This window comes from Hemiscyllium ocellatum, chromosome 25 (genome assembly GCF_020745735.1).
Source record: "Hemiscyllium ocellatum isolate sHemOce1 chromosome 25, sHemOce1.pat.X.cur, whole genome shotgun sequence".
NCBI lineage: Eukaryota > Metazoa > Chordata > Chondrichthyes > Orectolobiformes > Hemiscylliidae > Hemiscyllium > Hemiscyllium ocellatum.
The window spans coordinates 3,877,911-3,896,017 of NC_083425.1; the positions used below are offsets into that span (position 1 = coordinate 3,877,911).

At 45.0% G+C, this 18,107-nt stretch overlaps 1 protein-coding gene across 1 annotated transcript in view; it reads left to right on the top strand.

Annotated features, from left to right (window-relative positions):
* ca10a (carbonic anhydrase Xa) overlaps positions 1–18,107 on the top strand; it is a 465,917-nt gene that overhangs the window by 48,883 nt on the left and 398,927 nt on the right. Inside the window, exon 3 of the mRNA XM_060844783.1 lies at positions 16,538–16,618. Within this exon, the coding sequence (XP_060700766.1) occupies positions 16,538–16,618 (81 nt within the window). The remainder of the gene's footprint in view (positions 1–16,537; positions 16,619–18,107) is intronic.

An 18,107-nucleotide genomic window follows, 5' to 3' on the forward strand; every position in this document is an offset into this window, starting at 1 on the left:
GTTGGAACGTCCCTCCCCACGGCCTCAACCAAACACTTACATTCATATAGCGCCTCACTCATCTTCACAATGTCCCAGAGAGTTTTACAGACAATTCAATGCTTTTGAATGTAGGATAGACAAGCAGGAGGCTGGAGGAACACAGCAAGCCAGGCATCTGGAGGTGGAATAGTCAACGTTTTGGGTCATAATCCTTCTTCAGGACTGAAATGTAGTCATTATTAGGATGTTGGAAATACAGCAGGGAGCTCATAGACAATAGGCTCCCATCAACAGTAATGTCCAGGCCATTTTGTTTTTGGTAAGGTTGAATGAAGGATTAATACTGAAGCGAGATTATTTTGTGTACAAGGATTCAGGAGTGAACAGTGAGAGAGTTGACAAGGAACAGTGCAGCAGCCTCTCAATACTGCATCTGTCTTTAGCAGGGCAGTGTATCTTAAAACAAGAGGAAAATGACCTGGAAATTCACTCCTCTCATCTGGAACCTAACGTTCCTGACTGGAAGCTAGCTGAGCTGATGTGTCTATATTGGAGACAGTGAGGTCTGCAGATGCTGGAGATCAGAGATGAGAGTGTGTTGCTGGCAGCATCCGAGGAGCAGGAAAATCGACATTTCGGGCAGGAGCCCTTCATCAGGAATGAGGCTGGGATCCTCCCGTCTGGAGTGATAAATGGGAGGGGAATGGGGCTGGGGGGCGAAGGTAGCTGAGAGTGCAATAGGTGGATGGAGGTGGGGGTAAAGGTGATAGGTCAGACGGGACGATGGAGTGGATAGGTGGGAAGGATGATTGGCGGGTAGGACAGGTCTTGAGGGTGGTGCTGAGCAGAAAGGTTGAAACTGGGGTGAGGTGGGAGGAGGAGAAATGAGGAAACTGATGAAGTCCACATTGATGCCCTGGGGTTGAAGTATTCCGAGGCGGAAGATGAGGCGTTCTTCCTCCAGGCGTCTGGTGGTGAGGGAGCGGCGGTGAAGGAGGCCCAGGACTTCCATGTCCTCAGTAGAGTGGGAGGGGGAGTTGAAATGTTGGGCCACGGGGCGGTGTGGATGATCGGTGTGGGTGTCCCAGAGATGTTCCCTAAAGCGCTCTGCTAGGAGGCGCCCAGTCTCCCCAATGTAGAGGAGACCGCATCGGGAGCAACGGATACAATAAATGATATTAGTGGATGTGCAGGTAAAACTTTGATGGATGTGGAAGGCTCTTTTAAGGCCTTGGATAGAGGTGAGGGAGGAGGTGTGGGCACAGGTTTTGCAATTCCTGCGGTGGCAGGGGAAGGTGCCAGGATGGGAGGGTGGGTTGTAGGGGGGCGTGGACCTGACCAGGTAGTCACAGAGGGAACAGTCTTTGTGGAAGGTGGAAAGGGATGGGGAGGGAAATATATCCCTGGTGATGGGGTCCGTTTGGAGGTGGTGGAAATGTCGGCAGATGATTTGGTTTATGCGAAGGTTGGTAGGGTGGAAGGTGAGCACCAGGGGCGTTCTGTCTTTGTTACGGTTGGAGGGGTGGGGTTTGAGGGCGGAGGTGCGGGATGTGAATGAAATGCGTTGGAGGGCATCTTTAACCACGTAGGAAGGGAAATTGCGGTCTCTAAAGAAGGAGGCCATCTGGTGTGTTCTGTGATGTGTCTGTACATCTGTGTCAGACTGAGGAGATAAGCCCTCATTAAACAGAAGGAACCAATCAGAGCTTTCCAATGTGGGAACTATGTCATCACAAAAAGATAAAGCAGAAACTCAAACTTTCATCTGAACAAGTTGGGTAAAGGGTCAGACAGTGCAGTTACAGCTCACCCCTCTTCCACACTCTGACTACACCAGGAGAACTGCAAGGAAACAGAGAGGATAGAAGCATATTTCTATTACCGGCTGAGTAATCCTGAGACCCAGGCTGATAATCCAACAGCATCAGTTCAGACCCATCACAGCAGCTGGGGAATTTAAATTCAATTAAAAATAAAGCTAATGTCAGTAATGGTGACTGTAAAATCCTGGGATTTGCCTGGTTCTCTTTGGGGACTGATTTCTGATCCACATCGTAAGATGTTGTTGACTCTGAGCTAACTCCCTCACCAGTTCCTCAGCAGGATCTCCATGTTGCCTGGAACACTCAGGGCTAAATAACAGGAACCGCGGGAGGGTGGGTGGTGGTGGATTGTTTTTCAGACTGGAGACATGTGACCAGTGGTGTTCTCAGGAATCGGTGCTGGGTCCACTTTGTTTGTCATTTATAGAAATAATTTGGATGTGAACATAGGAGGAATGGTTAGTAAGTTTGCAGATGACACCAAAATTGGAGCTGTAGTGGACAGCGAAGGTGATTACCTCACATTGCAATGGGATCTTGATCAGATGGGCCAATGGGCTGAGGAGTGACAGATGGAGTTTAGTTTGGATAAATGTGAGGTGCTGCATTTTGGTTAAACGACCGAGGGCAGGCCATTGAGCTAGTGGTAAGGCCCTGGAGAGTGTGGTGGAACAGACAGACCTGGGGGTTCAGGTACATAGTTCTTTGAAAGTTGCGTCACAGGCAGGCAGGGTGGTTAAGAAGGTATTCAGCACACTTACCTTCATTGCTCAGACCATTGAGTATCAGAGTCGGGACGCCATGTTGAGGTTGTACAGGACATTGGTGAGGCCTCTTCTGGAGTACTGTGTCCAGGTCTGGTTGTCCTGCTTTAAGAAGGATATTATTAAACTGGACAGGGTTCAGAAATGATTTACCAGAATGTTGGAGGGTTTGAGATAGACGCTGAGAGTTTTTCCCTGGAGCACAGGAGGGTTGCAGAGTGACCTTATAGAGGTTGATAAAATCATGATGGACAAGGGTCTTTTCACCCTTTGTCTGGGTGGGGGTGTTTAAAACTAGGGGAGAGACTTTCAAGGTGAGAGGAGGAAGATTTACAAAAGAGATGAGGGGCAATTTTTTTTTTGTTTCATGTGTGGAATGAACATCCAGAGGAAGTGGTGGATGTGGGTACAGTTACAATGTCAAAAAGATATTTGGAGAAGTTCATGAATAGGAAAGGTTTGGAAGGAAATGGGCCAAATGCAGGAAGGTGGGAGTAGATGAGTTTGGGATGTGTGGTCAGTATGGACTGGTAGGACTTGCTGGATGATCCATGACGGGCAGGAAATGGAAAGCATCCTTTGGAAAGATAGAGTCAAAGGAAGCTCTAAAAGGAAAATGTTCACATTGAGGAGCTCCCTACTCACAAAGAGCTCGACCTTTGACCCTGATGGATAGCTGTCCTTGGCTGAAATGGGAAGTGAGCCATATGTTGTGCCCAGAAGGCAGTGCCTCCTGGGGGCAGGCAGTGGTGTAGCTGTGCATGTGTGTGATTCCCAGAGGCAGCTTGATGTTTCATTCACCAGCTCCATTCACTCAAGTCAAAAATCCCAGGAAAGTGAAACATGGAATGGTCAGGAGTCAGTCTGGGTGGGGCTGCTTTGAGACTTTGGATTAAGGTCATTTCTTTGAATTGCCAGAGCCCTGCTTTGGATCTGCTCCAGGGATAGCTTTGAGGGGAGTCCATCGCCTTTTGGAACTATGAAAAATAGACGTGAGTGTGTGCAGCAACTATCCAGCTCATCGGAACAGCTCAGTGTCCAGGGTGACATCTTTCAAAGGCAGGCTGCGAAGCTGGGGAAATTCCTGACTCTGCACATCCCAGCAATTGTGGACAGGAATCTCAAACACTATCTCCACCTTCTGAGGTCTCCTCAAAGCAGACTCTCGTGCAAAGAGATGCATTTTTATAGCAGCCTTCACTGCCTGAGGACACCTTGAAATGTCTCCCATGCAATTGAGTGTTTTTGAGGCAGGGTCACTGTTGGCTTGGAGGAAAGATGGCAGCCATTTTGTGCACAGCAAAATCTTCCAAATGATTAGATATTTGATTATTGTGTGATCTTTGTGGAGTGAATAATGCTGTCCAGGAGACAAGAGAGAACTCCTCTTCCCTTGTTCAGAATGCCACTTGTAGGATTTTTGTATAGAGTCATACCGCGCAGATAAAGGCCCTTCGGTCCAACCAGTCCGTGCTGAACATAATCCGAAAATGAACCAGTCCTGTCTACCTGCTCCTGACCCATATCCCTCCAACCCTATCCTATTCATGTACTTGTCCAAATGTCTTTGAGGTATTGTAACTGTACCTGCATCCACCACTTCCTCAGGAACGAACCACCCGTGTGGAAACAAAATCGCCCCTTATGATTTTTTGAAAATCTCTCTTTTCTCACCTTTAAAATATGCCCCCGGACTTGAATTCCCCCACCCTAGAGAAAAGACATCTAACCATTAACCCTACCTATACCGCCTCATGATTCTGTAAATCTCTGAGAGGTCAAACATTACTCGCAGAGCCTCATTTTAATGTGGGATATGAATAACAGCAGCGCAACCTCAGTCTGAAAACAAGAGCAACGGTCTGGATTGTACACACAGATCTCTGCATTGACACCTGGTTCCACACAATCCAGAGGTGAGGGAAATAGCCACACCATCATCAGAGGGGTCACAGCAGAAATGATGGTCACTTGGCCTACTTGATGCTGGGCCCAGACCTTGCAATGTGCAGGGTCTTGGTGTACACCCTCTTGGGCTGGAGGTCTCCAGTGGATTGATTGAATTCACAGACAATTCCAAAGTGGATTTGTTAGGACAGAATCAGAGACAACAAAGCGAAGCTATGCAACAGTACTTTCACTTTCATCATCCCGGTCAGCATTGTTTATTATAAATAATCATCGCCCCAGCACTGATCCTGTGGCACTCCAATAGTTACAGGTCACCACTCTGAAAATATCCCTTTATTCCCAGTCTCTGTCTTCAGTCAGTTAGCTAATCTTCTATCCATGCCAATATACCCTCTCCGAAACCATTCTCTGACACTATTCCAGAATCTACCACTGCATCTATTATGTCTGGAGCTGGGACTTGTCTTATCCTTGGATTTATTCCATCACGTCCAGGGGATGTGTCAGCCTTGCCCTCCATTAAATTCCTGAGCATTATCTTCTCGAGTGACAGTTATTGTATTTATTTCCTCACTGTCTTTTGCCCTTAAATGTTTAGAAATTTGTGGCATGCTATTCATGTTTCCTAATGAAGACTGATGCAAATATTTATTTAAATCCTCTGCCCTTCCCTGTTTCCCCGTTATTATTCCCCCAGCCTCATTCTCTAATAAGCCTACGTTCACTTTGACTTCTCCCTTAATTCCTAACAGTCAGTTCTTCCAAAACACAATGGTTGCATTCTTGTGCAGCCCTGTGTTACAGAAAAATCCACTTCAGAAACAGTGCTGAACGTGTTGGCAATATAATTACGTCACAGCCAATACACATTGTAAACAATTGTGCTGTAGAAACAGCATCCTCAATTCATCAATTGTGTTACAGTCAATTTGTATTGATGAAACACACGTTATAACAGAAAGACCTGTATATTTAACGAAGCTCTTGCTCTCCATTTGATAATACTTGCTCATTTTCCCTCACTGTTCATTTTATCACCCTTCGTTATTTTTTGATCATTTTTTACAACTCCCCCACTCCTGTAATTTGCCAGTAAGTTCTGCCATAGTGTATGTTTTTCTTTCAGTTGGATCCTGTCCTTAACTTCCCTGGTTGGACAGGTTTGGTTTTTCCCTTCCTAGAATCCTTCTTCCCCACTCGGATATATTTTGTCTCAATCCTGAATATTTCTTAAATTTCTGACATTCTTCATTGATCATCTCTTCTGCTGGCCCCTTTCCCAGCCCCACTCCAGGCAACTGTGCTCTCACTCCTTTCCAATTACCCCCTCATTAATTTAGCCGTTTTACCAACCCAGAACACCATTCCCTGCAGTTTCCCCTCCAAGCCACTCCCCATCCTGACTTGGAATTATATTGCTGTTCCTTCACTGTCACTGGGTCAGAATCCTGGAATTCCCTCCCTCTGGGCATTGTGGGTCAACCCACAGCACATGGACTGCAGCGGTTCAAGTAGGCAGCTCACCCCCACCTTCTCAAGGGGCAACTAGGGACGGGCAGGAAAGTCTAGGTTCAGCCCGTGACATGAATGGGTAACAAAACATTCTCACTCCCAAACAAAATGCTAAATTCTGCCATGTTCTGGTCACCATTTCCAAGGGACTCTTTTCTTCTGACATGATTTATTAAACCTGCCTCATTACACATCACCAGATCCACATCACAACCTGATCCCTGGATGATTCCACAATAAATTGTTGTAGTAAATTAACCTGAAAACGCTCTATGCATTTTTTCTCATGACTCCCTCTACCAATTTGATTTTCCTAATCTACATAAACTTTAAAGTCATCCCTGATTAATTTACCGTCCTTCTAAGGTGTCCTCATTATCTCCTGATTTATTCTCTGTCTTATACTATATTTCGAAGTCATCCAGTGCAAAGTAGTCCATTTGACTTGGCACCACATCCACTCTCTCCACCACCGATGCTCAGTAGCAGCAGTGTGTACTATTTACGAGATGCACTGTAGAAATTCACCAAAGATCCTCTGACAGCACCTTCCAAACCCATGACCACTTCCACCCAGAAGGATAAAGGCAGCCCCTTCAAGATCCCCTCCAAGCCACTCGCTATCTTGACATGGAAATACATCGCCGTTCCTTCACTGTCACTGGGTCAGAATCCTGGAATTCCTTCCCTAAGGGGCATTGTGGGTCAACCCACAGCACATGGACTGCAACAGTTCATGAAGGCAGCTCACCCCCACCCTCTCAAGGGGCAACTAGGGACACAGCAAAACAAAGATACATCCAAACATATCAGTTAAGAGCTGGAGTAGACCATTTCTCTAATGAAGGGCTCATGCCCGATTCGTCAATTTTCCTGCTCCTCGGATGCTGCCTGACATGGTGTGCTTTTCCAGCACTGCTCTAATCCATTTCTCTAAATGCTAGTCTAGCCAAACATTTCTACAAAACGTGAATGAACTAAAAAAGATTGTGGCAAATGGACTTTAATCCAGTGTCAGGTGTCCACTTTGTCACTGACAGTATAAACCAGGTGACTGTCCATACAGTGACAAACAGTGAGGGATAACCAGACTCTGGATAAATAGATTATTAATTGTCCCATTCGTGTCATTAATCTATTGTCATTAGATTAGATTAGATTCTCTACAGTGTTGAAACATAAATAGAAACAGAAGATGATAAAGTTTGTGAGAAGATTTGTAGAAGATGATAAAAATTGCAAATGGATGGCTGCCCCTCACGAAACACAAGGATTGTAGCAATGGACCATGTCCTAATCCCTGGTGAGCCCACACCTGGGACCAGCTCTGATCCCAACTCCTCAGGAAGGATCTATAGGCTTTGGAGTGAGTGCAGTGTGGATTCACCGGAATGTCCCTGGATGCCAGGGAGTGATCAATCAAACCAATTTTACAAGTCTCCATCTTGAGGAGATTACGAAATGATTTGATCAAACTTTCTCTGCTGCTGAGAGACACTAGGATTCGGGGCCCTATTTAGGAACTCAATCTGCACATGGTCATCGATGTTCCATCAATTGTTCATTTTCAGCGGGCGTTTGATAGATTTTAGTCATTTACTGAGGAATATGGGGCAAAGGCATGCAGGTGGAGAGATCTTGGGTTTGCCATATTCCTGCTGAACAATGGAGCAGGTTGGAGGGGCTGAATGGCCTCCTGTTTCTGTGTCTTGGAGGTAGGTGTAACACAGAGACAGATCACCAAATCAAGTCAGCCTTTCTGTCTCAGTGTTCACAACACAGGAAAATTAAAACCTTTAAAGACCCTCAAAATTAACAACCAATGGTTCTGAACCAGAATTTTGAATACCTGTACCAGACTCTGTAAATAATCAATTCTGGTCACGGAGTTTGTTGTTTAAACAAAAAAATCATGCAATTTGTTAGCAATACCGTAACTTTAACAGAGCAATAAGTAAACAACAAAGTAATCTAATTCATGTCTATGATTTAAACCCAATTACCTTTGTTTCCAACCCCATTCAAAAGACAGGCAGACAACCCAGCATTGTTCCGGGATAAATAAATGTGAGTAATAAAAGTAATAAAACTGCCTGAGTTACTTCACCGGTTTTCACAATGGCTTTGTTCCTCAAGAAAAGATGATTATTTGTGGGTTGACCTTTCTGAAGATATTGATCAGTTCATCTTGAGGAGGTTTCAGTGATACTTACAACTTCGTTTCTATTCTCTGATCTTCCAGTAGCTGTTGCCGGAAGATTCAGCAGAGAGCTTTCAAACCTTAATGTTGTAGCATCAACAGCCACACTCCTCCTCTCAGGATCACTGTGCAAACTCCTCAGTCCCTACTCCCACTGTGTGGCTGTCATGTTCTCTCCCAGACTTGCTGGCACCTATTCCCAGGCAATGACCTCACTCATGACCAAACATTTGCTGTCTGCTGAAACAGAGTTGAGCGTGTGGTGCAGGAAAAGCACAACAGGTCAGGCAACATCCAAGGAGCAGGAGAATCCGTGCTTCGGGCTTCAGGAATTCTGATGAAGGGCGTATAGGCCCGAAACGTCGATTTTCCTGCTCCTGGGATGCTGCCTGACCTGCTGCGCTTTTCCAGCATCACACCACACTCCCAACTCTGGTCTCCAGCATCTACGGCCCTCACTGTCTCCTGTCTGCTTGGGGGCGGCACGGTGGCACAGTGGTTAGCACTGCTGTCTCACAGCGCCTGAGACCCGGGTTCAATTCCTGACTCAGGCGACTGACTGTGTGGAGTTTGCACATTCTCCCCGTGTCTGCGTGGGTTTCCTCCGGGTGCTCCGGTTTCCTCCCACAGTCCAAAGATGTGCGGGTCAGGTGAATTGGCCATGCTAAATTGCCCGTAGTGTTAGGTAAGGGGCAAATGTAGGGGTATGGGTGGGTTGCGCTTTGGTGGGTCGGTGTGGACTTGTTGGGCCGAAGGGCCTGTTTCCACACTGTAAGTAATCTAATCAAACATCCTGCTTTCCTCAATCTCAAAGAGAAGCTTTTGATCAAGAACCAAATAACTTCCAGGCCTGGCCTTACAAACAAATCCAGCTTCTTTTATTCTTCTCAACGTAAGATGCTGCTCACCGTCCAAACTAAAATTGATGAAAGGAAATAAAACTGATGAGAAGCCAGTGAGGGTTCTAGCAGTGGCTAAGATTTGGCAATGCCGTGGGTCAGTGAGATGGTTAAATCTACGTGCCTACATCCTGATGAAGGGCTCATGCCTGAAACGTCGATTCTCCTGCTCCTTGGATGCTGCCTGACCTGCTGCGCTTTTCCAGCAACACATTTTCAGCTCTAAATCTACGTCCTGGGTCTGTTTTAGCTTGTCACATGAATAATGCAGCTGGGAATTCTCAGGATAATTTGTACTTTGAGCATGAGGATAACGGCAAACCTCTTCATCACCCAAACATTCCCAGGCCCCTCACTGTCACAGGATTTAATTATGTAAAAACACGGCCTGTACTCAGTAAAGCTCCAACCTGCTGATTAAAACTGATAAGTTATAATCTCCCAAAATTAAATGAGTCACTCCTTTGGTTTGCGTCTGGCACTGTCCCGCGCTGACTGAAACTGTGTCGGGCAGAGTGCCCCAGCCTAGTCAGTGTGTAACTGTTCTGCCAGGCAGGTACAGGTACAGAAAGATCCCATGTAGCAGTGTGACAGGTGTAGAGGTTGAGTTGGTCTCAGCATTCCCTGGGTATGGAACACCGTATTGGTCCAGAATTGCTGCTTATTTGCTTCGAGCGGCCGCTCAGTGAACTCGACCCCTTTAGCTCCATGTCTGGGAGTGGGGTTATCCCACTCCATCCCCCTGGGGCAGTGCAGTGCTGAGGGAGTGCTGCCCTGCTGCAGCTGCTGTTGTCCAAGGTGAACTATTACACTGAGTCTCTGCAGGAGGGTGAACCCAGACCAACGAGATGATTTCGAGGATGTTCAGGAGACTCCCGGCCAACAGTTTTCTCTCAACATTCACCAGAAACAATCCAGATCCCCTGGGGAGTAATCTTACTCCTGTATGAGCGGCAGAGATGCAGAGCTTTCTGCCACCTGATTGGCTGCTGTGTTTCTGATGTGGCCAGAATGACAACACAACTGCAGAATGTCTTCCCTAGTCCAACATGGTTGGGGATGTGCCAGGTACTTTCTGAATGCAAACTCTCCCTCCTTCTACCAAACCCCTTGTTCATGGCACTCAGGTGGGTGCATGGATAGAATCATAGAATCCCTACAGTGTGGAAACAGGCCATTCGGCCCAACAAGTCCACGCCGACCCTCTGAAGAATATCCCACCCAGACCCATCCCTCTACCCTATTACTCTACATTTCCCATGACTACTGCACAAAGAATGTTACAAAGATGCTGCAAAGAAAAAGCTGAAAGAGGAAGAATATAAGAACACATTCTCTCATAAAGAGGAAACAGTTTGTTCGCTTTGTGGATGTAACTGATTATTCAGCTCTCTGTACAGAAACAGAGAGGATTTTATAAAATGAGCCACTCCAAGGCAGCTAAGTAATGACAGTGTGTCCTACGCTACAGCAGTTCGTTGGAGAGCAATCTGTCAGGGTTGTTATCCCATCAGTGCGGCCAGCAAATTGTTACGTTAATAAGGTTTTCTGGAACTAACAATATAACATGACAACTGTACGGTGAATGTGTCGAGTGGACAAGGCTTTGTTCAGTGAACAACTTGATGATTCCCTGAATCATATCTAATGGGATCCTGGCTATACACAGATCACCAATAGCAATGATTCAAGCCTGCATTACACGGAATCTTCCAGAGAACACTAGCTTACAATCTAATGCAGAGTTCAACTAAACATGAGAGCTAGTAATGGACTGGAATCTAATCGAGGGGCTCGGGGTGGTTTATATACCGAATAACAGATGCCCAGGAGTGAGTTACAGACTGGAATCAAATCGTGGGGTTTGGGATGGTTTATATACAGAATAACAGATACTCAGGAGAGAGTTACAGACTGGAATTTAATCGAGGGGTTGGGGTGGTTTATATACAGAATAACAGATACCCAGGAGGGAGTTACAGACTGGAATCTAATCGTGGGGTTGGGGTGGTTTATATACAGAATAACAGATACCCAGGAGGGAGTTACAGACTGGAATCTAATCGTGGGGTTGGGGTGGTTTATATACAGAATAACAGATACCCAGGAGGGAGTTACAGACTGGAATCTAATCGAGGGATTCAGTGGGGTTTATATATAGAATAACAGATGCCCGGGAGTGAGTTACAGACTGGAATCAAATCAAAGGGTTCTGGGTGGTTTATAATAGAATACGAGATACATGAGAGTGAGTTACAGACTGAAATCTAATCAAGAATACCAATTCAATGGGAAACCCAACATTTACACTACATGAGAGGGGTGTGCTGATTGTTTGGCAGGTGGACTGTGGAGAATGCGTCTGTTAATGATGATTGACAGTTAACTGTCAGGCTTTGTTTCAATTTTAAATGAATCAGGCTGATTCTGATTGGTCATAGCATTTCCCTGAGAAATGAGGCAGTGAATGGCTCGCACCTGTTTTGTTGAGCTGAAACAGATGCAGTGTGCGTACGTGTTTGGTCTGTCTGCGTACAGCATGGGTCGATGTGAGTAGACACAGCTGTGTCACACTGCAAGCCCTAACTGACAATCCAAAATTGGTTAACGTTGCAATTTTTCATACATTAACCAGCAAATGGTGACCAACTGCCGAATTCAGACAGTATATTGTGAGTTTTACAAGTGTGGGTTGGATGGATTCGGTTAATGATTGGCTTGTTGTAAACAGCTGCAGGGATTTCTCTGTGTTGTCTTTTGCCTCACTGTGAGGATGTGATATATTTTAAGGGAAGACTCATTGCTGTAAGATGGCATATGAAGTGATGGTATAAAGATCTCACTCATCACCTTACTGAGTTCTCCTGCATAATGACATGCTGAGGGACTGTGCTGCAGGACACTGGCATAGCCCAGACACACCAGTGCCTATGACTGTAATATCTGTACATACCAGGAGCTGAGATAAGAGGCAATTGAATTCCTCAGTATGACAGGGCCCAGGTCTCATTCTAAGGTTATAGGAACTACCTCCCCAGGCACAGGAGGTTGTGAGGGCACATTGTGAGTGAACAGCAATGGGTGTTTATGAACAAGTGCTGCCTCGATCCTCGATATTACATGTCAGACTAGAATCTCATCAACGTCAATGGAAACGTGAATGTACAGTTGTTTAAAACCTGTCCCTGGTCCTCTGCCAACATCAATAATTCAGGATGAGGTTTTTGCATACTCAGAGCTGGGAGAGAATTTCAACGTTCCATATTTAACCTTTAAACTTGTGTTTTACAATCTTACTCAGACATGATGTGACAGGAATGACACTTGCACACAGGATCCAAGGAAGATGATTGGGATGGACAAGGAATGTTGAGCAGATGGAAAGAGCAAGGGGAAGCTGTGATGGTCCTGAGTACAAAGGGACATGGAGTGGGAGGCTGAGAAAGACCAGGGATTACAAACTAGACAATGTCACCAAGTGACTCACATTGAGATATACTGCTGGATAGTGAAGTCAGTTTTATTAGATTCCCTACAATGTGGAAACAGGCCGTATGGCCCAACCAGTCCACACCAACCCTCCGAAGAGTAACCCACCCAGACCCATTTTCCTCTGACTAATGCACCGACCACTATGGGTAATTTAACATGGCCAATTCACCTGACCTGCACATCTTTGGACTATGGGAGGAAACCGGAGCACCCGGAGGAAACCCACGCAGACTCGGGGAGAATGTGCAAACTCCACACAGACAGTTACCCGAGACTGGGATTGAACCTGGGACCCTGATGCTGTGAAGGCAGCAGTGCTAACCACTGAGCCATTGGGCCGCTCCATCGTGTGTTTGATGTTTATATAATGGTCTTCACAGCCTCAGGGTATCCGAAAGCTTTTTCAGCCAATGGGATCTTTTTGAATTGTTGTTACTATGGTAACACAGTAAACAAGGTGCCAACTTTATACACAGGAAGCTCTCACATGTTGTGCTGTGCTAAGACCAGCCCAAGATGCTGTCCTGAGCTCCTGAGGCAGCAGTGTTGCATTCCCTCTGCACTGACCCTGGGTGGGAGGTGGAGGGGGTGTCAGCCGTGACCCATGACCTTCAGATTTGGGTGTCAAAAAAGGAAGCTGCAAACAAATCCTTCTGTATTCTTGCCTCTGAAAAACACGATCCATTTTTCTCATTTTCAGAACACGGTCCAAAAGTTACAGTCTGTTACAGCCTCCACCTTTGAAAGAGATTAAATCCCATTTCAAAACTCCATTGCATCCCCAGATATATGACACCTCATGGTTTGTATGACAAAACATTAAGTGTACATCCATTCATCCCTAGTCATCTCTTACACAGCCCCCACACAGCCCCCACACAGCCCCCACACAGCCCCCACACAGCTGATATGTAATTGGTTATTATTTTTCTCATGTTTTCCTTGTCCTTCCTTGATCGAATCTCCTGTATTCGATCCTCACAATGTTGCCCCTTTCCAAGTCTGAGAGCAAACACAGACTGGGAGACCACTTTATGAGACATTTGTACAATGAGGCCTGCGCTCTCGGCTGCTCGCTATTTCGATAAAGCCACCTGCTCCCATGCTGACATTTCCGTCCTCAGGTGTTGCAGTGCTCCAATGAAGCTCCACATATACTGGAGAAAAAACACCTCATTTCCCATCCAGGCACTGAACAGCCATCAGGTGGAGCAAGATCAAAGGACACAGAATTTATTGCAAAAGCACACAGGCAGGCAATCCATGTGACATTTTTAAAATTCCTTCTTCAGAAATAGAACTAGTCTGACTCAAGATTAGGATACATACAGACTTTTGGATATAAGTTTGCTCGCTGAGCTGGAAGGTTCATTTCCAAACGTTTCGTCACCCTACTAGGTAACATCTTCAGTGGGCCTCAGGCGAAGCACTGCTGATAATTCCTGCTTTCTATTTATGTGTTTGGGTTTCTTTGGGTTGGTGGTATTATTTACTGTGGTGACATCATTTCCTGTGATGATGTCATTTCCTTTTTTTAGTAGATGGGGTCTAACTCGATGTGTTTGTTGATAGAGTTCCGGTTGGAATTCCATATTTCTAGGAATTCTTGTGCATGTCTCTGTTTGGCTTGTCCTAGGATGGATGTGTTGTCCCAGTCGAAGTGGTGTCCTTCCTCATCTGTATGTGAGGATACTAGTGAGAGAGGGTCATGTCCTTTTGTGGCAAGTTGGTGTTCATGTATCCTGGTGGCTAGATTTCTGCCTGTTTGTCCAATGTAGTGTTTGTTACAGTCATTGCAAATGACATTATTTTTACTTGCTGCCTGTATAGGATCTTTCAAGTTCGTGAGCTGCCGTTTTAGTGTGTTGGGGGGTTTGTGGGCTACCATGACGCCAAGGGGTCTGAGTAGTTTGGCAGAGATTTCCGAGATGTCTTTGATGTAGGGGCGAGTGGCTAGGGTTTCTGGACGCATTTGTCTGCTTGTTTGGGGTTGGCTCATTGAATATACAGACCAGATATTGAACTATAGAAGCAATCATCCCAACATGAAGCTGCATGAGAACATTATTTCAATGAGCCAACATACACAGTAGCACAGAGAAACTACGCAGAGCAGAGGAAAATCACCTATACTGTGTATTCAAAAAGAATGGGTACTCAACGAACACAGTCCACCGATTTCTCAGCAACAACCCCAAACAAGCAGACAAAACACGTCCAGAAACTTAAGCCACTCCCCCTAACATCAAGGACATCACCACAGGAAATGATGTCACCACAGTAAATGACATCACCAACCCAAAGAAACCCAAACACCTAAATAGAAAGCAGGAATTATCAGCAGTGATTCGCCTGGAGGCCTACTGAAGATGTTACCTCGTAGGATGACGAAACGTCTGGAAATGAACCTTCCAGCTCAGCGAGCAAACTTATATCCAAAATCTTCTCAAAACACACTAATACATACAAACACTCAGCTCACACCTTTAATGCATTGTCTGAGCTGAGATGTCGCTTTTTTTTATACAACCTCAAATTATCTCGAGGTGACTTAAAAGAAGTTCTTTGATTTACACATTAATGAATTGAAATCTGCAAACCATTCTAAAAGATTTTTAAAAAATCACACAACACCGGGTTATAGCCCAACAGGTTTATCGCCTGGTGTTGTGTGATTTTTAACTTTGTCCACCCCAGTCCAACACCACACCTCCACATCATTCTAAAGGGTAAAAGACAATCTAGGTTTGTTCAATATATTGCTTCAGTTGCATGACACTGAGATCTCTTGCGATAAATGCTGTGTCTTATGATCCTGCACCAAAGCTCCCTGATGATGGAGTAGGGCTTTGAAAGCTGGTTTTTCCTAATAAAGCTGTTGGACTAGAATCTGGTGGTCTGTGATTTTTTAACTTTATCAGAGATTTTGTAAGTGTCACCTGGCCAACCGGTGCCTGCTCTGAAAAAGTGAAAGTACTTGAGAAGGCAGATCGAGCAACAGCATCTGAAACAGCACAAAACTCATCTCAGCTCAGGACCCACTGAAAGGCCCAGTCTCTCCCTCCATCCCTGGTGTGTGTGTGTGTGTGTGTAGGGGGAGGGTGGGCATTAGTGGTTATACATTGCTTACTGTTTTAGCCAGTACAGTTATCATCTGATGGTTCATAATTGTTTGACTGGAGATTTGTTATAAATAACCATTCCTATTCAGATCCCAAGTCTGTGTTCTCTATGACCTGGGTCTTTGGAGAATTGGGAAATTCTATGTACCTTTCAAAATGTTGAATTTTGTAAAGACTCTGAGAATAGCAGGGCTTGATTTTCAACACACAACCTCATTGAGACTGACCAATCAGAATGTAAATAGAGAATTTCCTGAACCCACAGTGAGACAGATAGTAGTCACCCTGAGAGAAACAAAGACTGAGATGCAACAGACTCTGAGCAGGGACTGTTTCAGCATCGGGATCAGCTTTACAGACTTGTATATGTGAATCCTTAATTCCGATCTGTGTGTGTGTAGAGGAGTGTAATGTGTGCAAAAGAATGACATGACCAAGTGTATAGATATCAAAATAATTTTATGAGTAAAGTATACTTTTGAAATTAAAAAAAAATAATGTAGGGCAACTCCCAATGCATGAGAAGTGACCATTTCGGAGTTTTATCCATGGGATTAAACTGAACCACAAAGAATTTGAAATGCTACCTGCTGTACCTCTGAACTTTACACAGTCCTGCCTGTGGTATTCACGTGTTTAAAATGCTCAGTACATCTGGCAGGATCTGAGGAGAGAGAATACGAGTTAATGTTTGGAGTTGTTAAATGTTCCTCTCTGTGTGTCTCTCACCAGTCGCCTGCTGGGAGTCTCCAGCACTTACTCTCTTTATTTTGGTTTGTGGATCTGTGATGATTAACTTCTTTTGACTAATCTGGTTTGACTTTGTTTAATCTTTCAGCTCAACACAACTCTCACACAGTCAGCGAAGGATGGTGGGCTTATAAAGAAGTGGTTCAAGGAAGCTTTATCCCAGGTGAGTGCTTTTATAAATGGCAATGTACTTTATCCTTATAGCTAGCCACAAGTCACACCAACTTCTACTGCTGGGAAAAGTCTTTTCAAATCCAGTTTCTCGGGCATTTTAATGGCACATCTCAAGGGCAGGTGGGAGTAGAACATCGAATTTCAGGCCCAAAGATAGGGCCATTGCTCTCCTGTACCCCCAGACCACTATCTACACTCATGGATACCCCGTTGACTGACATCCAGTCGATCAGCTCCACGATGAGACGCTCACTTTCCCCATTAGGACCAGAGAAAATCCCCCCTCCCTCACAGCATCCACATAAACAAACAGCCTAGTTCATTGACTCAAGATCTGCATTTACTGAATCCTGTATTCCCATAATCAGATACTGTCATAGAGTCAGACAGCACGGAAACAGACCCTTCGGTCCAACCAGTCCATGCTGAACATAATCCCAAACTAAACGAGTTCCACTGACCTGCTCCTAGCCCATATCCCTCCAAACCTTTCACATTCATGTCCTTATCCAAATGTTTTTAAAATGTTATAATTATACCCACAACCATCACATCCTCAGCAAGTTCATTCCACACGCAAACCACTCTCTGTGTAAAAGATTTGCCCCTATTGTCTTTTTAAATCTCTCTCCTCTCACCTTAACAATGTGCCTCCCTTGTCTTGAAATCCCCCATCCTCAGGAAAAGACACTGACCATTAACTCTATCTATACCCCTCATTATTTTATAAACTTCTGTCAACTTCCTACCCTACAGTGAAAAGGCTTCCAGCCTATTCAGCCTTTCATTATAACTCAAACCTTCCGGCACAGCACGTGCTGATAAATCTCTTCTGAGCCGTCTCCAGCATAATAAGACCCTTGTTATAATTGACCAACCAGACCTGGACACAGTACTCCAGAAGAGGCCTCACCAATGTCCTGTACAACCTCAACGTGTCGTCCCAACTCCTACACTCAAACATCTGAGCAATGAAGGCAAGCGTGCAGAATGTCTTTGTAACCAGCCTGTCTACCTGTGATACAAACTTCAAAACATTATGTATGTGAACCCAAGGTGTCTGTGTTCTACAACACTACCCAATGCCCGGCCAACAATTGTATAAAGTTTGCCCCTGTTTGTTTGACCAAAATACAATATCTTATTGTTATCCAAATGGATCTCCAGCTAGCGTTTTTTGCACCATTTGATCAAGATCTCTTTATAATCTTAGATATCCTTCTTCACTGTCTATGATGTCATCAATCTTGTTGTTATCTACAAACTTACTAACGCTTACCTTCTGTATTCTCATCCAAATCATTTATATAAATGACAAACAAAACTGGACCCAGAACTCATCCCTGTGGAACACCGCTGGTCACAGGCCTCCAATCCCCCTCCCCATTTCCTTAATGGAATGATACTGCACAGAAGGAGGCCATTCTCCCCATTGTAACTATGCTTACTCTTTGAAAGAGTGATCCTGATCAGTCCCA